This window comes from Ranitomeya imitator, chromosome 2 (assembly GCF_032444005.1).
Source record: "Ranitomeya imitator isolate aRanImi1 chromosome 2, aRanImi1.pri, whole genome shotgun sequence".
Taxonomy (NCBI): Eukaryota; Metazoa; Chordata; class Amphibia; order Anura; family Dendrobatidae; genus Ranitomeya; species Ranitomeya imitator.
The window spans coordinates 185,906,729-185,929,805 of record NC_091283.1 but is presented as its reverse complement, the minus strand read 5'-3'; the positions used below and the strand labels follow the sequence as shown (position 1 = coordinate 185,929,805).

The 23,077-nt window shown below is 44.3% G+C and overlaps 1 protein-coding gene across 1 annotated transcript in view; it reads left to right on the top strand.

Annotated features, from left to right (window-relative positions):
* The window catches only part of SLC6A8 (solute carrier family 6 member 8), a 68,436-nt gene that overhangs the window by 4,615 nt on the left and 40,744 nt on the right, over positions 1-23,077 (top strand). Inside the window, exon 2 of the mRNA XM_069748295.1 lies at positions 10,822-10,953. Within this exon, the coding sequence (XP_069604396.1) occupies positions 10,822-10,953 (132 nt within the window). The remainder of the gene's footprint in view (positions 1-10,821; positions 10,954-23,077) is intronic.

Sequence of the window (23,077 nt, the reverse complement as noted above, 5' to 3'; positions counted from 1 at the left end):
CGGCTGAACGCAGCACATAGTGCAAGAGATACACGGCTGAGTGCAGCATATGGTGCAGGAGATACACAGCTGAGCGCAGCATATAGTGCAGGAGTTACAAGGCTGAGCACAGCACATAGTGCTGGAGATACACGGCTGAGTGCTGCACATAGTGCAGGAGATATATGGCTGAGCACTGCACACAGTGCAGGAGATACACAGCTGAGCGCAGCATATAGTGCAGGAGATACATGGCTGAGCGCAGCACATAGTGCAGGAGATACACGGCTGAGCGCAGCACATAGTGCAGGAGATACACGGCTGAGCGCAGCACATGGTGCAGGAGATACACGGCTGAGCGCAGCACATAGTGCAGGAGATACACGGCTGAGTACAGCAAATAGTGCAGGAGATACACGGCTGAGCGCAGCACATAGTGCAGGAGATACAAGGCTGAGCGCAGCACCTACTGCAGGAGATACACGGCTGAGCGCAGCACACAGTGCAGGAGATACACGGCTGAGCGCAGCACATAGTGCAGGAGATACATGGCTGAGCGCAGCATATAGTGCAGGAGATACACGGCTGAGCGCAGCATATAGTGCAGGAGATACATGGCTGAGCGCAGCACATAGTGGAGGAGATACACGGCTGAGCGCAGCACATAGTGCAGGAGATACACGGCTGAGCGCTGCACATAGTGCAGGAGATACACGGCTGAGCGCTGCATATAGTGCAGGAGATACACGGCTGAGTGCTGCACATAGCGCAGGAGATACACGGCTGAGTGCTGCATGTAGTACAGGAGATACACGGCTGAGTGCTGCATGTAGTACAGGAGATACACGGCTGAGCGCTGCACAAAGTGCAGGAGATACACGGCTGAGTGCTGCACATAGTGCAGGAGATACACGGCTGAGCGCTGCATGTAGTACAGGAGATACACGACTGAGCGCAGCACATAGTGCAGGAGATACACAGCTGAGCGCAGCACATAGTGCAGGAGATACACAGCTGAGTGCAGCATATAGTGTAGGAGATACACGGCTGAGCGCAGCACAAAGTGCAGGAGATACACAGCTGAGTGCAGCACATAGTGCAGGAGATACACGGCTGAGCACAGCACATAGTGCAGGAGATACATGGCTGAGCGCAGCACATAGAGCAGGAGATACACGGCTGAGCCCTGCACATAGTGCAGGAGATAGACGGCTGAGCGCAGCACATAGTGCAGGAGATACATGGCTGAGCGCAGCACATAGTGCAGGAGATACACGGCTGAGCGCAGCACATAGTGCAGCAGATACACGGCTGAGCGCTGCACATAGTGCAGGAGATACACGGCTGAGCGCAGCATATAGTACAGGAGATACATGGCTGAGCGCAGCATATAGTGTATAGTGCAGGAGATACATGGCTGAGCGCAGCACATAGTGCAGGAGATACATGGCTAAGCGCTGCTCATAGTGCAGGGGAAACACGGCTGAGCGCAGCATATAGTGCAGGAGATACACAGCTGAGCGCTGCACATAGTGCAGGAGATACACGGCTGAGCGCAGCACATAGTGCAGGAGATACATGGCTGAGCGCAGCACATAGTGCAGGAGATACACGGCTGAGCGCAGCACATAGTGCAGGAGATACACGGCTGCGTGCAGCACATAGTGCAGGAGATACACGGCTGAGCGCTGCACATAGTGCAGGAGATACAAGGCTGAGCGCAGCATATAGTGCAGGAGATACACGGCTGAGCGCTGCACATAGTGCAGGAGATACACGGCTGAGCGCTGCACATAGTGCAGGAGATACACGGCTGAGCGCTGCACATAGTGCAGGAGATACACGGCTGAGCGCAGCACATAGTGCAGGAGATACACAGCTGAGCGCAGCACATAGTGCAGGAGATACACGGCAGAGCGCAGCATATAGTGCAGGAGATACACAGCTGAGCGCAGCATATAGTGAAGGAGAAACACTGCTGAGCGCAGCACATAGTGCAGGAGAAACATGGCTGAGCGCTGCACATAGTGCAGGAGATACACGGCTGAGCGCAGCACATAGTGCAGGAGATACACGGCTGAGCAGAGCACATAGTGCAGGAGATACACAGTTGAGCGCAGCACATAGTGCAGAAGATACACAGTTGAGCGCAGCACATAGTGCAGGAGATACACGGCTGAGCGCAGCACATAGAGCAGGAGATACACGGCTGAGCGCAGCACATAGTGCAGGAGATACACGGCTGAGCAGAGCACATAGTGCAGGAGATACACAGTTGAGCGCAGCACATAGTGCAGAAGATACACAGTTGAGCGCAGCACATAGTGCAGGAGATACACGGCTGAGCGCAGCACATAGTGCAGGAGATACACGGCTGAGCGCAGCACATAGTGCAGGAGATACACGGCTGAGCGCAGCACATAGTGCAGGAGATACACAGTTGAGCGCAGCACATAGTGCAGGAGGAACATGAGTCCTACCTCTGAGACCCTCGTCTGTCAGAAGAATGGGGGTTCTGTGAACCTCTTTCACAGAATCTCCATCAAATTCAGAGCTTATATAAAATTCGGACTGGCCCAAGAAGGGCCAAGCTACCCATCAATAACTACATGAAGAAGAAGATAACTTTCCATCCGGGGCTACTAGATACTTCATTTTGTGAAAAGCATTCCCAGATGATAAATGTCCTCTAGGGATATCTCCAACAAGCATGTCCTCATATCGCCATTTTGAAATGAGTGGGCTGTCAATAGAGCCCTCTCTATGAACCCAGAAGCAATTTACAGAATTAGAAAACATGTCTGCAAAAAAACACAAAAAACAGCGCCACACATGATCACAGGATGTGTGTGGTATTGCAGTTTGGCAACATTCACTATAACAGATCTAAGCTGCAATATCAGACACTACCTGAGGACAAAGGGTGGCGCTGTTTCTGGAATAAATCAGTTTAATCCTGCACCTAAAAGCAGAATTAATGATGAAGCACCGTAGTGAAAGTGTAGCCATTAGAAATGAGACATAACGGGCGACATTCAGAAGCCGTGAACCAAATCTACTAATGCAGCCATGAGCCAGTTTACATTGCATACATTTACAGTGGACAAAAGGGACATCTGCTGCGCACAGCTGCTCCGACAAAGACCCGGCCGGGGATAGCCATGCATCATGCAGGAAAGATGATGTTGAGAAAAGTCATTTTGCATGAGTTCTGTTCTCCTTTAAGGACACAATCAGGGCTCTGTTCACATCTCGTTCTGCGCTTCCATTGGTGATACACGTTGGGAGTATTCCCAGGCGTATCCCTATGACGGAAGCCACGGTGTACATGGATCACTGACTGCCCCGTATATGTTCTTTACTGTGTCCCTCAGTGTAGGAAAGAACTAAGTGTTACTATACAGTAAAAAAGTATGCAAGGTTAGCTGACCCAGCCAATACTTCAAGGGGGTTTCCATTTTTGGAAACCCATTCCCCGGCTGCACTTTGTTTTCTTTTAAAAAAAAATGCTTTACTCATTCTCCCCAGGTCCCACCGATTCCCTGCCACCGTCTGCAGCACGGACGTCATGTTGCCAGTGCTGCAGCCAATCAGTGAGCTCAGCGGATCGTGACGTCTGCTCAGGCAGAGCCGCTTAGTTCACTGATCGGCTGCAGCGCTATCACTGTGACGTCAATGATGCAGACACTGGGACTAGTGGTGGAGACTCATCCCCGGACCTGAGGAGGGTGATTTGAAGTACATTTTGATTTAGGAAAAAAAATGCAGCCGGGGACAGGGGGTTTCTGAAACAGGAAAACCCAAGGACATTCTTTTTTTGCTGGGATAATATGTGTATGGCTGCATTGCCAAAAAAAAAATCGGTCACCAAACGATCACTCGTTCAGTCGTTGTACCTTAGGTAGATGTAAGTTGATCACTCCTGAGGCCTCCTGATGCCCCCAACCTGATGGACTCAGCCGAGTGCGCACGTGTTCTCGATAGGGAGAGGGGAGTAAGTAACTGCGAGGCAGCTCTGTCAGGAGCTAATTACTTGTATTAACAAAGGATTGAGCATATTGAGGTCTGACATGTCCAATCCTTCTGCCTTCTAGGGAGAGCTGGATAGCCATATACATATAAGTTTATCAACTGGTGCCAATGCGTGTAGCCAAAATTCACCTTAAGGCAGGGGCAGACTGACCAAAAGGGCCCATAATTCATAGCCAGGTACAAGGCTCCTTTAAGAATAAAGCTGGCCATATGCGCCAGAGCTTGTTAAGCCCAAGTCTATTCCTCCCGACAGACCCCCAAAGCACGTACATGTGCAGTATGTATGGGGGTCTCCCGACTCTGCAATTAAAGATTATGTTTGGGGGAGAAGAGAATCAGGCCATTAGTATTTCAACAGCTAATCCTTTTGCTTTCAGTGGAGAAAAGCGGGTTTCTCCTATTTTCAATGAGTGAAGCCAAATTTTCATGAGTATGGGGAAGTCAGGAGAGGAAGCTGATGGACGCATGAATTTATGGCAGATAATTATCTCATGTATATGGCTTAAAGGGAACCTGTCAGTAGGAACAACCCTCCTGAGCCGTCTGTATGGACATGTAGGTCATAGGAAGCTGAATAATATGATACCTTGATATCTGCGATCTGATGTCTTATTCCCAAGAAATCCACATTATTCTTAATATGTAAATGAGCTGTCATGAGCCATGGGCCGGACATAGATCTCCCTGAGAGTCTGCCTCCAGAGCTTATTGTAAATGAAAGGGGACGTTACCAGCGTGAGACATGTAGATCAGGAGAGCAGACTGTCAGGCCTTACATATCTCACACTGATAAAGCCCTCTTTCATTTAAAATAAGCTCTGGAGGCAGATTCTCAGGGAAATCCATGTCTGGCCCATAAATCATAACAGCTCATTTGCATATTAAGAATAATGTGGATTTCTCTGGAATAAGACATCGGATCGCAGATATCAAGGTATCATTTTATTCAACTTTCTATTCCCTACATGCCCATATGGTCAGCTTAGGAGCGTTCACCCTACTGACAGATTCCCTTTAAGTATGCCAGTGTTCTCAATAGGGGAAGCTGAATATCTCTGGAGGCAGAATATTTATTGTGAAAACAAAGAATCAGATATGTTCAATAGCAACATGCCCAATCCTTCTTTTCACCAGCTTTACCACTATGACTTTCCATCATTATCCACGGCAGCCTTAAACTTCCACCTAAAATCTTAGTCATTTGCCAGGATTAAAATAACTCTGCTGGTCACCTGGTACCAATATGTCCCCCTAGCCCCACTGGGCTCTATAACAATGCAGCACTCTGTAGGTGCATCTCTACATATTTTCATGCTTCCTACCCATTATGATCCATTGGCATTGTGAATAGACCTAGATATATATGTATATATCTATATACTACACACACCCAGTGTCCATGAAACGATCCCTGATGCTCACGTATTCTTGGCTGGCCAGTTAACCATTAACCAAACTGGTCTTATAACTGGGACAGGACTTCAGATAAGAAGAAATGACAGATCCAAGCCCTGAATCACCCCTACTGACGTGTGTGGGAAATTTCACAAACCTGATAGGAATGGGAGAAAACAAATATCACAAGTGTTGATTATCGGGAGCACTGAATGCGCCCATGATGATCTCGGCACTCGGCCTCTCTCTACATAATAAGCTATTATAGGGCTACTATGAACTCCATGTACAATTCATGTCCCCTGTAGCTCATTTGAAGATTGATATTCATTTTCCACCCCATTAGAGAGTAAAGCGGTGGATCGCATCCCCATGCTTTACACTGAAGCTCAACTTTTTCATCTTGCAAATATTTTTGAAAGATCCCCAACAATCAGGATCCTTAATCTTATAAGGTACTGAAACTAAAGGGTCATTAAATGATGAATCCTGCAGATGGGTCACCCCTGACCTATCCCCGGTGCTATCTCTCCTCCCCCCACTGTAACTTCCTGTATATTCAACATTCCCAAAATCCCAATAGGATGAGGCCTCATACAGTTTTTCTATCACTGGTAAAAGTTTCAGAGAATACAGGGTTGAATATCGTCACGTCACCATGTTTACTATGTCATTGTTAGATGTCTACGGTCACTTTGGAGGCTGTACCAGGCACCTTTGTGACACCTTTCTCTGTCTTTTATTCTGGGTCAATCCATTTATCTGAAGAAGGTCATTGTGTGAGACTGAAACGTCAGATGTTTGCAATTAAATCACATACAGTGGGGCAAAAAAGTATTTAGTCAGTCAGCAATAGTGCAAGTTCCACCACTTAAAAAGATGAGAGGCGTCTGTAATTTACATCATAGGTAGACCTCAACTATAGGAGACAAACTGAGAAAAAAAAATCCAGAAAATCACATTGTCTGTTTTTTTAACATTTTATTTGCATATTATGGTGGAAAATAAGTATTTGGTCAGAAACAAACAATCAAGATTTCTGACTCTCACAGACCTGTAACGTCTTCTTTAAGAGTCTCCTCTTTCCTCCACTCATTACCTGTAGTAATGGCACCTGTTTAAACTTGTTATCAGTATAAAAAGACACCTGTGCACACCCTCAAACAGTCTGACTCCAAACTCCACTATGGTGAAGACCAAAGAGCTGTCAAAGGACACCAGAAACAAAATTGTAGCCCTGCACCAGGCTGGGAAGACTGAATCTGCAATAGCCAACCAGCTTGGAGTGAAGAAATCAACAGTGGGAGCAATAATTAGAAAATGGAAGACATACAAGACCACTGATAATCTCCCTCGATCTGGGGCTCCATGCAAAATCCCACCCCGTGGGGTCAGAATGATCACAAGAACGGTGAGCAAAAATCCCAGAACCACGCGGGGGGACCTAGTGAATGAACTGCAGAGAGCTGGGACCAATGTAACAAGGCCTACCATAAGTAACACACTACGCCACAATGGACTCAGATCCTGCAGTGCCAGACGTGTCCCATTGCTTAAGCCAGTACATGTCCGGGCCCGTCTGAAGTTTGCTAGAGAGCATTTGGATGATCCAGAGGAGTTTTGGGAGAATGTCCTATGGTCTGATGAAACCAAACTGGAACTGTTTGGTAGAAACACAACTTGTCGTGTTTGGAGGAAAAAGAATACTGAGTTGCATCCATCAAACACCATACCTACTGTAAAGCATGGTGGTGGAAACATCATGCTTTGGGGCTGTTTCTCTGCAAAGGGGCCAGGACGACTGATCCGGGTACATGAAAGAATGAATGGGGCCATGTATCGTGAGATTTTGAGTGCAAACCTCCTTCCATCAGCAAGGGCATTGAAGATGAAACGTGGGTGGGTCTTTCAACATGACAATGATCCAAAGCACACCGCCAGGGCAACGAAGGAGTGGCTTCGTAAGAAGCATTTCAAGGTCCTGGAGTGGCCTAGTCAGTCTCCAGATCTCAACCCTATAGAAAACCTTTGGAGGGAGTTGAAAGTCCGTGTTGCCAAGCGAAAAGCCAAAAACATCACTGCTCTAGAGGAGATCTGCATGGAGGAATGGGCCAACATACCAACAACAGTGTGTGGCAACCTTGTGAAGACTTACAGAAAACGTTTGACCTCTGTCATTGCCAACAAAGGATATATTACAAAGTATTGAGATGAAATTTTGTTTCTGACCAAATACTTATTTTCCACCATAATATGCAAATAAAATGTTAAAAAAACAGACAATGTGATTTTCTGGATTTTTTTTTCTCAGTTTGTCTCCCATAGTTGAGGTCTACCTATGATGTAAATTACAGACGCCTCTCATCTTTTTAAGTGGTGGAACTTGCACTATTGCTGACTGACTAAATACTTTTTTGCCCCACTGTATATGTTCTTTACATACGATATTGAATACACCGCTTGTCTGGGAATGGATGAGGACGTGCATTCGTGTAGACAAGTACATTAACACGAGTACATTTCACCTAATTGACCCATTATGTCACCGTGACTTTGTCAATAGAAGCTAAAAGAATTTTCCATTCTCAAGCTCACGCATACGGCCTCGAAGTTCATTGATGTCGGCAACACATTTCCCTGTGTAAACATGGCATGTGTTTCTGACAATATGCAAACTGTATGGGATGAAATGATCTTATTAGCAATCACCCATCATCATACTGTTTGCATTGGCCAATATAAAAGGTTCTTAAAGGGGACTTGTCACTTGCCATACATATGGGATTTTTTTTACCTGGTGTAAATGCTGCTGTTCTCCTGAATCTGGCGCTGTTTTTCTTTTGCTCCTGTGCCTCACCAATTCTGAGATATGGCCCCTTCTTCCCTGTATGTAAATCTAGTATAACTGGGCGTGGTCCTCAAGAACACATCCACAGGGAGGAGTTATAGACTACCTCCATTTGGGTAACAAGACTACATTTATGTACAGGGAAGATATGGCCATATCTCAGGAACAGAGAGGAGCAGGAACAAAAGAAAAACAGCGCCGGATTCAGGAGAACAGTGGCATTTACACCAGGTAAAATAATAACATAGTTATGGCAAGTGACTGTTTCTTTTTTCATGAGCAACGATCAACTTTGTTATATTGCCAATCAGCACTAAGAATGGGCCTGTGTACACTTTACTTTATATGGGAGGTCCCATCTTGTACATTAATGGCATCTATGGCATATCCATTGGTGGCAATTTTCATAACATCCATATAAATAAAGTTGTGAATGTGTAGCCACCTCTCTATTTCTGTCAGCGTTCCACTGGGTCCCAATCCTCTCTTTAAGACATGTATGGCATATCCTGTAGATATTCCATAAATTTATCCACCAATCACAATAGTTGATGTTATAGCTTCCGCTACCTTTACGATGACCTTTGCACATGCTCATTAGATGCTTCAATGCATAAAATAGGGTCATTGCTTCTAATGTACGTGTACATTTTCTGAAAAAACTTGTCTTCTGTCTAAGTATTTCATACCTTTTGCAATGCCATAGTTCTTTTGAGATTGTTAATGACCTTGGTAGATTCCTTCTTGACTTAAGACTTCCCAGTGAAACTGAGCAGCAGCCAAATATGGTTGGTTCATGTAGGTTATTATATGGCTTTGAACCCTACAAATCTTCCGTCTGGCTCTCCCTCCAGCCATATAAATCTTTCCAAAGTCAAAATTCTTATGGGTGGTTGACATTGCTACATGCGTTTCAACGAGAACTCAATAAATGTGACTCAACTTTATTGGTTCGAATGTAGAGTAATGGTCCCTCCTATAACATAGTGTACATGGGACAATGGCCTAAAAGCCATTTGCTACCATTTTGGATGTGAATAGTCTGAGGGCACTGGTATACTATATCCTCTCATATCGATGAAGAAGTCATTCCCAAGGCCCCTCTAAGATCAAATTGGGTGGAATATTAATGGAAACATTAATCATTTAATAAATACATAATGAACAAATATACATAAGCTGTACTCCACTGGGTGGTGTCATCTAACATAGCCAATGGGCCATTCTTATTCCAGGCTGCACACTCATTACAATTGATATTCCGCCTGATTGTCCTCCATTGCATGCGGTCAGCAACTGAATATTGCACTCTGACCTTCTACGATGAGACCTTGCCACATGTCCTCACCAGCGTCATCTTATCCTGACGTCCTAATCCCCTGAATCCTCTTACAAATCAAACTGTCTCCAGTGCTGACTGGGTATAATCACAAATTAATATGTCTTCCTGACCATAGCTATGACTAAGACCAGGATTAAGTAAGCGTTTCAATGTCTCCTGGCTTATAAAGAAGAACGACAGCAGATTATGACAAGAAGAATCTACAGAGCTCAGTGTTTCTTAGAGAGGGTATTGGGAACGGCATTGAAAATGGGACTTGGTGGGCTTTAAATCTTTGCCAGTGCCAACAGGTAAAGCAAGATTAGTGGTAAATGTAGTTGTCATAGATAATTGCCTACATGACTCAATGAGACGAGACATAGAAAACTGGGCCACAAAGAAAAACTAAAAACTGACCCCTCATTATGGTCCTGGCTTTGGTCATCTTGACAACTAACTCAGTAGTGAAGGAGGTGGCGACCAACCATGGTAGGGCCTCCAATAGGCTTGACCATCATGACCATTGGCATAGTATTGGAGAAGGTGGGGCAAACCCAACCATGTTAGGACCTCCTATGGGTTTGATCATGACAATTGAATCAGTAGAAAAGGAGTTTTGTCAACCATGGTTGAGCCTTGTAAGGGTTTAGTCATCATGACAATTGGCTCAGTAGAAAAGGAGGTGGGACCAGCCATGATAGGACCTCATATGGGTTTGATCATCATGACAATTGGCTCAGTAGAAAAGAAGGTGGGACCAACCATGGTAGGGCTTCCTTTGGGTTTCGTCATCATGACAATTGACTTAGTAGAAAATGAAGTGGAACCGACAATGTTAGATCCTCCTATGGGTTTGGCTATCATGACAATTGGCTCAGTAGAAAAATAGCTGTAACCAACCATGATAGGGCCTCCTATGGGTTTGGTTATTATAAAAATTGGCTCAGTAGAAAAGGTGGTGGGACCAACCATGATAGGGCCTCCTATGGGTTTGGTTATTATAAAAATTGGCTCAGTAGAAAAGGTGGTGAGACCAACCACAGTAGGGCATTCCTATGGGTTTGGTCATCATGACAATCATACCCGTAAAATAAGAGGAAGGACCAACCAAGGTAGACCCCATGGCCACTACATAGTCTCCACTACAAATGTAAATTATTGACATAATTTATTTATACCCTAGTGATCTACATTAAACTGATCTAGCTAAAACCTTGCATGACCAAACATTTTTATCTGTTTCCAGGTGTCTTTCTCATTCCTTATATCCTGATCGCCATCTTTGGTGGAATTCCGATTTTCTTCCTAGAAATCGCCTTGGGACAGTTTATGAAGGCTGGAAGTATTGCTGTGTGGAACATAGCTCCTCTTTTCAAAGGTTAGTCCATCAAGTCAACATTTTTGGTTATGACTATGAAGGTAAAAAACTGATTACAAATTCCCTCAAACATATTTGAAGTCTAAGGTCCCCATACACATTGTTTTAAAGTTGCCCAAACCTGCAGATTTCGGTTGGACCGATTGAGTCTCTCTCTATAAACATGATGTTTGTAAGATAAAGATTGGGCAGTTGAACTTCTATTGGCTAAAATTATCTTCATACCAGTCGTGGGTGGTATAGAACGCCATTTTGGAAAGATTAACTCACAATAATAAGACCACCTCTTTGCTAGATAAGAGATTTTCAATTAATTAGGGTCTACCCCAGGTTTTTTCCGATGACCCTCTCAAAAGATAAGTGTACGATAGAGGCACTATTATGGTCCCATGGAAAGAAAAATGCAGACGACGTCGGCAATACTTTCTTGTTTTGTTAAGATTGGCCAGAACTTTTTGGAGGATCTACTCTATAGGTCCTACAACCAAAAGTGTGGGGCATGAACCCAACGGTCAAGGAAAGGAGATGGGAGTAAGCAACCAAGTCTTCCTGTCTCAAGAGGTTAAGACATTTTAGGCTACTTTCACACTAGCGTTAACTGCAATCCGTCACAATGCGTCGTTTTGCAGAAAAAATGCATCCTGCAAAAGTGCTTGCAGGATGCGTTTTTTCCCCATAGACTTGTATTGACGACGCATTGCGACGGATTGCCACACGTCGCATCCGTCGTGCGACGGATGCGTCGTGCTTTGGCGGACCGTCGGCACAAAAAACGCTACATGTAATGCGCATGCGCGGCCGGAACTCCTCCCCCACCTCCCCGCACCTCACAATGGGGCAGCGGATGCGATGAAAATCTGCATCCGCTGCACCCGTTGTGCGGCACTTACAACGCTAGCGTCGGTAACCTCGGCCCGACGCACTGCGATGGGCCGAGCCTGACGCTAGTGTTAAAGAAGCCTTAGCCTCTACCACCGCTAGAAGCAAGCCCCATTTTGCATGCCCTATCGTAATATTATTCTATTTAGAAACCTGTGAGTCCGACAGTGACATCAGATGTTTTTTCCACTAGTGATTGACTTCAATAACATTTCATGACTTCTATTCATGAGTGTCCCTTTCATACACTTGGTTTACCCCTACACATGTTTAATTCCCAGTATTTCTCTGCCCTGTATGAAGTGTCTCGTGACCCTACACTAATGTGCGTGAGCTCAGCAGAGCATTTCCAATTCGAGGAGGAATTGCATTTCCACCCCTTGTCTGACAAGGTTGTGCTGTACTAGCCTCTGGCGCTCCGCTGTTAATTGAATTCATGTAATGGCCTTTTCTCATTACCTGTTCTACACTCCATAACCTGTGAAGAATGAACCTGGTGAGATAAATGTGTGGTCGCTGTGGATCTGACCACTGAGAACACCACCGATTGTAAGAACAGGAGCTCCAAAGTCTCCTGTGTGAATGAAGTGTTAGTGAGCATGTACGACCAATGCTCGATTATCTGTCCATTACTATATGCAGGAAATGTGTCAGCAGAAAATCACCTATTGTTTAATTCAGATTTTGAGCTCCATTCCTCCTCCTGTACAATGACTAATAACACCTCTATATACAGTAGATAACACAGGATCCACCATTCACAATAGGTGATGTCACAGCTCACCTCCTCCTCCTGTACAATGACTGATAACACCTCTATATACAGTAGAGAACATAGGATCCACCATTCACAATAGGTGATGTCACAGCTCACCTCCTCCTCCTGTACAATGACTAATAACACCTCTATATACAGTAGATAACACAGGATCCACCATACACAATAGGTGATGTCACAGCTCACCTCCTCCTCCTTGACAATGACTGATAACACCTCTATATACAGTAGATAACACGGGATCCACCATTCACAATAGGTGATGTCACAGCTCACCTCCTCCTCCTCCTGAACAATGACTGATAACACCTCTATATACAGTAGATAACACAGAATCCACCATTCACAATAGGTGATGTCACAGCTCACCTCCTCCTCCTGTACAATGACTAATAACACCTCTATATACAGTAGATAACTGTTGTGAATTCTGCTCTTGGGCTCCCTCCGGTGGTTGTAAGTAGTATTTTTGTGAGTTCTGCTCTTGGGCTCCCTCCTGTGGTTTTGAGTGGTATGGCTGCTTCTTGGATTTAGCTTCTGCAGCTGTTTTCACTGATCGTCTTTCGGGCTCGGCTATATTAGTCTGGCCTTAGCCCTCATTCAATGCCAGTTGTCAATTGTTCCAGCCTGGAGTCATTGCTCTTTGGATTTTCCTGACACTCTGACCAGTTCTGCAAAGCTAAGTCCTTGCTTGTCCTTTGCAGTTCACTTTTTGTGGACTTTGTTGTTCAGTACTGTCTTTGTTTTTGCTCATTTGTCCAGCTTATCAGTATGGATCTATTCAGCTAAGCTGGAAGCTCTGGGCAGCAGAGTTTGCCCTCCACACCTTTAGTTAGGTGTGGAGTTTTTTGCATTTCTCTGCGGTGGACTTTTTCTAGGTTTTATTACTGACCACACAGTGCTCTTTCCTGTACAATTCCTATCTAGCTAGAAGTGGCCTCCTGTGCTAAATCTTGTTTCATACTACGTATGTCATTTCCTTCTCCTCTCACAGTCATTACATGTGGGGGGCTAATCTATCCTTTGGGGATTTTCTCTGAGGCAAGATAGTTTTCCTGCTTCTATCTTTAGGGGTAGTTAGCTCTTAGGCTGTGACGAGGTGCCTAGGGAGTGTTAGGAGCATCCCACGGCAATTTCTAGTGTTGTGTTGAGCTTAGGGACTGCGGTCAGTATAGTTCCCACCTGCTCAGAGCTAGTCACATGTCGCTCCTTAATCACCAGACCATAACAGATAACACAGGATCCACCATTCACAATAGGTGATGTCACAGCTCACCTCCTCCTCCTTGACAATGACTGATAACACCTCTATATACAGTAGATAATACGGGATCCACCATTCACAATAGGTGATGTCACAGCTCACCTCCTCCACCTGTACAATGACTAATAACACCTGTATATACAGTAGAAAACACAGGATCCGCCATCCACAATAGATGTCACAGCTCACCTCCTCCTCCTGTACAATGACTGATAACACCTCTATACACAGTAGATAACACAGGATCCACCATCCTCAATAGATGTCACAGCTCACCTCCTCCTGTACAATGACTGATAATACCTCTATATACAGTAGAAAACACAGGATCTACCATTCACAATAGTTGATGTCACAGTTCACCTCCTCCCTTCATGGTGACCTGTTCTCAGATTAGATTTCAAAAACCTGACCTGCACATCCAAACATAGACTGAGGTACACATAAATATGGCCATTTTTATGCGCTAAAAGCTCTCATTTTTCATATTTCTAGTGCAGTAATGCAGTTCAAATTTCGTGTTTTCAAGTTTGCATGTTTTGGCGCTGCAGTGTGCTGCCCTTTTTACTTAACTGTTCTCAGATTAGGGCATGCTCAGATAACGCTTCTACACAAACAGCTCAATTCTATTGCTTTGTATATCTATGTGAAGAACAGGATGCGGGAGTCTAATATTTGGCCTAGCAGACGGCTTGAAAATTGCAAGATTTCTTTTACGTAGACTGATATAAAAAAACTAGATGGTGGCCCGATTCTAACGCATCGGGTATTTTAGAATATGCATGTCCACGTAGTATATTGCCCAGTCACGTAGTATATTGCCCAGCCACGTAGTATATTGCCCAGCCACGCAGTATATTGCCCAGCCACGTAGTATATTGCCCAGCCACGTAGTATATTGCCCAGCAAAGTAGTATATTGCCCAGTCACGTAGTATATTGCCCAGCCACGTAGTATATTGCCCAGCCCACGTAGTATATTGCCCAGCCACGTAGTATATTGCCCAGCCATGTAGTATAGTGCCCAGTCACGTAGTATATTGCCCAGCCACGTAGTATATTGCCCAGCCACGTAGTATATTGCCCAGCAACGTAGTATATTGCCCAGTCACGTAGTATATTGCCCAGCCACGTAGTATATTGCCCAGCCACGTAGTATATTGCCCAGCCCACGTAGTATATTGCCCAGCCACGTAGTATATTGCCCAGCCACGTAGTATAGTGCCCAGTCACGTAGTATATTGACCAGACACGGAGTATATTGCCCAGCCACGTAGTATATTGCCCAGCTACGTAGTATATTACCCAGCCACGTAGTATATTGCCCAGCGACGTAGTATACAGCACAGAGCCACGTAGTATATTGGCCAGTCATGAATGTCACAGGTTGAAAAATAAAAAATAAACATATACTCACCTTCCGAGGGAGCCAATGTAGTCATGTCGCCTGTGTGCGGTGCACTCTGCAGCTTCGGGTCCCAGGGTTGGTAGCGCAGGACCCGTGATGACGTCACGGTCACATGACTGTGACGTCATGGCAGGTCCTTCTCGCGCAGGCGCGCAGGACCTGTGATGAGGTCGCGGTTACATGACCGTGACATCATGGCAGGTCCTTGTCGCATGCCATTGTTGCCACCGGAACCTGCCGCTTGCATGGAGCGGTTACCGGAGCGTCGAGAGGAGCGGGAAAGGCGGCGGAAGGTGAGTATATAATGATTTTTAATTTTTTTTATTATTTTTAACATTAGATCCTTTTACTATTGACGCTGCATAGGCAGCGTCAATACTTGGTCACACAGGGTTAATAGCGGTGAGTTAACCGCGGCATAACGCGGTCCGTTGCCGCTGGCATTGACCCTGTGTGAGTGGTGACTGCGGGGAGTATGGAGCGGGCGCCGGGCACTGACTGCAGGGGAGTAGGGGAGGGACTAATCGGACTGTGGCCGTCGCTGATTGGTCGCGGCAGCCATAACAGGCAGCTGGCGAGACCAATCAGCGACTTGGATTCCATGACAGACAGAGGCCGCGACCAATGAATATCCGTGACCGTGACAGACAGACGGAAGTGACCCTTAGACAATTATACAGTAGATTAATGATTTGAAAGAAAAAAACATTATAAAAAATACATTAAAGGGAACCAGTCAAGTTTAATAACTATTAACCTGCAGATACAGGGTTAATCTGCAGATTAAAAGTACTGATGCATTGCCAGCTGTCAGTCAAAGTGCCGGGCCGTGGTTACAGCTGCCGCTCACAATGCTGCCAGCCGGGCACCTTCCTAGTGCTAGCAGTCTGCAGATTAACCCCATATCTGTAGGTTACATACATATTCTCTTTATTTATTAAATTGTAAACAATAGATCATTTTCTGATGACACATTCACAATAAGAGAGCAGTGGTCGCACATGCTCACTAACACGTTATTCACACAAGGGTCTTAAGACCACCTGTTCTTTGGATTACTAGGGGTTTCAGCTGCTGGATCCCAACTATTACCCATTTATAATCCGTCATGTGAAAAGAAGGTGATAAAAGTTGTTTATGAGACAACAACTTTAACAATCTATTGCTTAATTTTTTCTTTGCAGCCTGGTGGGGTAATCAGGCTTGCCACTTGGCTTAGCCCAAAGCCGTTCAATGAAATGTGGACTAGTAATACGTAGGACAACACACACCACAATCATAAATTGACCTAATTTATTATAGTACACGTGGCAGCCATCCATGGTGATAACGAGCAGATAACGGCTGCCTGGCCTGAATCAGGATTTCTCAAAGTCAAAAAGGATATGACTGTCTTGGGTTGACCTTGAAGACATAATGGTGTCATTGAACCTGACTTATTTGTGTAGGCAAAGATGAATAAAATTAGGCACACAATCGTTTTTTTCAATTCCATATAGACAATTAGACATCCGGTAGGGGTTATTGAAGTATAAAACAGCTGCAGGCTTATGCTGGTAGAATGGTGTTGAGGAAACAGAACTGTGTTCATTTTTGTAGTTTATTAATACTATGCTGTGTGATCTCATTGGCTTGTGTGCATCAGTTTCTCCATGTTATGTTGATGAACATATTGCTTGCCGATTACACCAAATAATATCTGAACATTGATGATTCTGCTGAAAGTTGAAATCTCAACCAGACGTAACCATATGCCAGGAGCAAACAAAACTATTGCCAGTGCATCCATACCATCCTCCAGACTTCAGGATGATATTGACTTCCTATGTAAGGACATACTGGAGCTAGGGTAGTCCTATGGAATATTTCCGGTGTTTTACTCCATAACAAATCAGCATTATCTCCTCCATCAGCTATAAAGGAACTTTACTATAATTAGTACGGACCCAATGAACAGATTGTGTCCTTAACTGCCCAAGCTGCGGTGATCAGCAAAATGCTTGGCCAACGCTAATGAACTCATCCTCATGAGCATATGGCAAATTCTGAGTAAAAGGAGGAAAAAATAAATTCATGCAAACTAATTAATTTATGGACCATAAGTTATGGCAAGGTAAAAGACTTGGTGAGTATCAATTGGCAAGATCTGGTCCAGCAGGCACGTCGGCGATCTCTTGCTGCTGGATGGAAGCTCTCTCCTACCTCGCGGCATTCGCGGCTCTTCTCTTGATTAACTGGCTTGGGGCAATGTCATTGTTGTGGTGTGACGCACATATGACCGCGTCAGGCTAGTCACAGAAGCAGTCAAGTAGGAGGCGGTTCTCAGAGCTCACATCCAGCGGCCAGACATTACGGACCTGGCTGCTGGACTGGGTCTTGCGCATCGATACTCACCAAATTTAGTAGGTAGGTCATACGAACCTTTGCCCCATCACTGTGTCAACTGTATAGAAATGTACAGTATGGTGGAAAAATGTAAAATAATAATGCCCAATTTCATGCTATAATATATCATAGAACTTTTCAACAATGTCCATAAGAGCCTGTTAAAGCATTCTGGGCAAATCGGCATGGGTTGACGCAAATGGGACTCCAAAGGTTAAAAGGTATATAATAATGTTTATGAACTTAATCTGAATTTCTTTTTTTTTTCCCCATAATTTTTTATTGAATTTTCAACATTTTTCAAAGGGTGGGAAGGGAAGGGGAAACATGAGGAATTGGGGAAAAGGGAAGGAGGAAAGAGGGAAAAAGGGATAAGGAGGAAAAAAAAGGAATAGACAGGCAAACATACATTTCAGAAATAAACATATTTATGCGTAGCTTAATAATTCAGCACCTAAAATCAGAACAGGTACCGTATTAATAATCGTACAAAGATTATGAGATGCAAAATCCACATAAAGTACAGAGTATTATGAAATATATGAGTAATCTATATATATAATTGTCTAAGGGTTTTTCTGTCTGTCTGTCCTGGAAATCCCGCGTCTCTGATTGGTCGAGGCCGTTAGGCCTCGACCAATCAGCGACGGGCACAGCGACGATGATGTCATAAAGGACGTAGACATCCCGCGCCTCTGATTGGTCGAGGCCGCCAGGCCTCGAGCAATCAGCGACAGGCACAGCGACGATGATGTCATAAAGGACGTAGAAATCCCACGTTTCTGATTCAGCGACGGGCACAGTATCGACGCAGATGTCATAATGGTTGCCATGGCGACGATGATGTCATAAAGGTTGCCTCGACCAATCAGCGACGGGCACAGTCTGCCGCGAATTCTGGAATCATCATTGTCCATATACTACGGGGGACATGCATATTCTAGAATACCCGATGCGTTAGAATCGGGCCACAATCTAGTATACATATATCGAGTAAACATGAGAGCCTGTCGCGTCTGGAAACACCTTAACCCCTTCACCCCAAAGCCTGTTTTCACCTAAGTGACAGGGCCAATTTTTACAATTCTGACCACTGTCACTTTATGAGGTTATAACTCTGAAACGCTTCAACGGATCCTGGTGATTCTGACATTGTTTTCTCGTGACATATTGTACTTCATGATAGTGGTAAAACTTCTTCGATATGACTTGCATTTATTTGTGAAAAAAACAAAAATTTGTCGGAAATTATGAAAATTTAGCAATTTTCAAACTCTTAGTTTTTATGCCCTTAAATTAGAGAGTTATATCACATAATATAGTTAATAAACAACATTTCCCACATGTCTGCTTTACATCAGCACAATTTTGGAAACATAATTTTTTTTTGTTAGGACGTTATAAGGGTTAAAAGTTGACCAGCGATTTCTCATTTTTGCAACAAAATTTGCAAAACCATTTTTTTACGGACCACCTCACACTTGAAGTGACTTTGAGGGGTCTATATGACAGAAAATGCCCAAAAGTGACACCATTCTAAAAACTGCACCCCTCAAGGTACTCAAAACCACATTCAAAAAGTTTATTAACCCTTCAGGTGCTTCACAGGAATTTTTTGAATGTTTAAAAAAATTGAACATTTAACTTTTTTTTCACAAAATTTTTACTTCAGGTCCAATTTGTTTCATTTTACCAAGGGTAACAGGAGAAATTGGACCACAAAAGTCGTTGTACAATTTGTCCTGAGTACGCCGATACCCCATATGTGGGGGTAAACCACTGTTTGGGCACATGGCAGAGCTCGGAAGGGAAGGAGCGCTATTTGACTTTTCAATGCAAGATTTGCTGGAATTGAGATCGGAGCCCATGTCACGATTGGAGAGCCCCTGATGTGCCTAAACAGTGGAAACCCCCACAGGTGACACCATTTTGGAAAGTAGACCCCCTAAGGAACTAATCTAGATGTGTGGTGAGCACTTTGAACCTCCAAGTGCTTCACAGAAGCTTATAATGTAGAGCCGTAAAACAAAATTTTTTATTAATTTTCACAAAAAATGATCTTTTTGCCCCAAATTTTTTATTTTCCCAAGGGTAAAAGGATAAATTGTACCCCAAAAGTTGTTGTGCAATTTGTCCTGAGTACGTCGATACTTCATATATGGGGATAAACCACTGTTTGAGCGCATGGCAGAGCTCGGAAGGGAAGGAGTGCCATTTGACTTTTCAATGCAAAATTGGCTGGAATTGAGATCGGACGCCATGTCGCATTTGGAGAGCCCCTGACGTGCCTTAACAGTGGAAACCCCCCACAAGTGACCCCATTTTGGAAAGAAGACCCCCTAATGAACTTATCTAGATGTGTGGTGAGCACTTTTAACCCCCAATTGTTTCACTAAAGTTTAGAATGTAGCATTGTGAAAATTAAAAAATCATTTTTTCTTTCCACAAAATGATGTTTTAGCCCGCAATTTTTTTTTTCCCAAGGGTAACAGGAGAAATTGGACCACAAATGTTATTGTCCAATTTGTCCTGAGTACGATGATACCCCACATGTGGGGGGGAACCACCGTTTGAGTGCATGGCAGAGCTCGGAAGGGAAGGAGCACCGTTTGAAATGCAGACTTAGATGGAATGGACTGCAGGTGTCATGTTGCATTTGCAGAGCCCCTGATGTACCTAAACAGTAGAAACCCACCACAAGTAACCCCATATTGGAAACTAGACCCCCCAAGGAACTTATCTAGATGTGTTGTGAGAGCTTTGAACCAACAAGTGCTTCACTACAGTTTATAACGCAGAGCCGTGAAAATAAAAAATATTTTTTTTTCCACGAAAATGATATTTTATCCCCTATGTTTTTATTTTCCCAAGGGTAACAGGACAAATTGGACCCCAAAAGTTGTTGTCCAACTTGTCCTGAGAACGCTGATACCCCATATGTTGGGGGGAACCACTGTTTGGGTGCACGGCAGAGCTCGAAAGGGAAGGAGCGCCATTTGAAATGCAGACTTAGATGGAATGGTCTGCAGGCGTCATGTTGCATTTGCAGAGCCCCTGATGTACCTAAACAGTAGAAACCCCCCACAAGTGACCCCATATTGGAAACTAGACCCCCAAAGGAACTTATCTAGATATGTTGTGAGAGCTTCGAACCAACAAGTGTTTCACTACAGTTTATAACGCAGAGCCGTGAAAATAAAAAATATTTTTTTTTTCCACGAAAATGATATTTTATCCCCTATGTTTTTATTTTCCCAAGGGTAACAGGACAAATTGGACCCCAAAAGTTGTTGTCCAACTTGTCCTGAGAACACTGATACCCCATATGTTGGGGGGAACCACTGTTTGGGCACACAGGAGAACTCGGAAGGGAAGGAGCCCTGTTTTACTTTTTCAAAGCAGAATTGGCTGGAATTGAGATCGGACGCCATGTCGCGTTTGGAGAGCCCCTGATGTGCCTAAACAGTGGAAACCCCCAATTATAACTGAAACCCTAACCCCAACCCTAACCCTAGCCCTAGCCCTAACCCTAGCCCTAGCCCTAACCCTAGCCCTAACCCTAGCCCTAACCCTAACCCTAGCCCTAACCCTAGCACTAACCCTAGCACTAACCCTAGCACTAATGGGAAAATGGAAATAAATACATTTTTTTACATTTTATTATTTTTCCCTAACTAAGGGGGTGATGAAGGGGGGTTTGATTTACTTTTATAGCGTTTTTTTGGCGGATTTTTATGATTGGCAGCCGTCACACACTAAAAGATGCTTTTTATTGCAAAAAATAGTTTTTGCATCACCACATTTTGAGAGCTATAATTTATCCATATTTTGGCCCACAGAGTCATGTGAGATCTTGTTTTTTGCGGGATGAGTTGACGTTTTTATTGGTAACATTTTCAGGCAGATGACATTTTTTGATCGCTTTTTATTCCGATTTTTGGGAGGCGGAATGAACAAAAACCAGCAATTCCTGAATTTCTTTTAGGGGGGGCGTTTATACCGTTCCACGTGTGGTAAAATGGATAAAGCAGTTTTATTCTTCGGGTCAGTACGATTACAGCGATACCTCATTTATGTAATTTTTTTTATGTTTTGGCGCTTTTACACAATAAAAACTATTTTATATAAAAAAATAATTGTTTTTTGCATCGCATTATTCTGAGAGCTATAACTTTTTTATTTTTCTGCTGATGATGCTGTATGGCGGCTTTTTTTTTGCGGGACAAGATGACGTTTTCAGCGGTACCATGGTTATTTATATCCGTCGTTTTGATCGCGTGTTATTCCACTTTTTGTTCGCCTGTAAGATAATAAAGCGTTGTTTTTTGCCTTGTTTTTTTTTTTTTTTTGCGGTGTTCACTGAAGGGGTTAACTAGTGGGATAGTTTTATAGAGCGGGTCGTTACGGACGCGGCGATACCAAATATGTGTACATTTATTTATTTTTTTTTTTTTACATAAATAAATGGATTTATTGGGAAATGTTTTTTTTTTTTTTTTATTTGGGGATTTTTTTTTATTTTTTTTTACACATTCTATTTTTTTTTTTTTTTTACTTTCTAACATTGTCCCAGGGTGGGACATCTCTGTATTAGATCAGATCGTTGATCTGACACTGTGCATAGCACACTGTCAGATCAACGATCTGACAGGCAGCTTACCTGGCTTTCCAGCGCCTGCTCTCAGCAGGCGCCGGCTAGCCAGGTCACTTCATGACCCGGAAGGAGTCCGGCGGCCATCTTGGATCCGGGGACTCCTTCCGGGTCACCGGAGCAACGCGATCTCATTGCGTTGCTCCGGTGGGAGAGCGCAGGGAGCCCCCGTCCCTGCGCGATCCCCCTCTATGCCGCTGTCACTACTGACAGCGGCATCAGAGGGGTTAAATGCCCGCGATCGGCGATAGCGCCGATCGTGGGCATTGCTGCGGGGTGTCAGCTGTCATATACAGCTGACACCCGCACCCGATCACCGCGGCGCTCAGCGCGAGACCGCGGTGATCGATGCGCCGTACTAGTACTGCTGCTGGCACTAATGCAGTGCCGGCAGCGCAGTACTAGTACGGCGCATGGCGCGAAGGGGTTAAGGTGATCCTCAGACTAGATGGAGGGAAAAATCCGTTTTTTTTAGTATTATAGTAAATATCCTTTCAAGTGGGATACATGTTTGATGAAAACAGAGAGGGGAGTCCAGGAGAGGCCGTAGAAGATGTTATTCCTGTTCTTTTCAGAAAGTCAATTCCTTCCTCCGGAGACAAGAGAGTGAACAATTTTGACGCGAATTTCACTTGTAGATTGGAAGTCTTAGTCCATTGGTAAGATATCCCAGCACGTAAAGGTACCGTCACACATAACGATATCGTTAACGATATTGTTGCTTTTTGTGACATAGCAACGATATCGTTAATGAAATCGT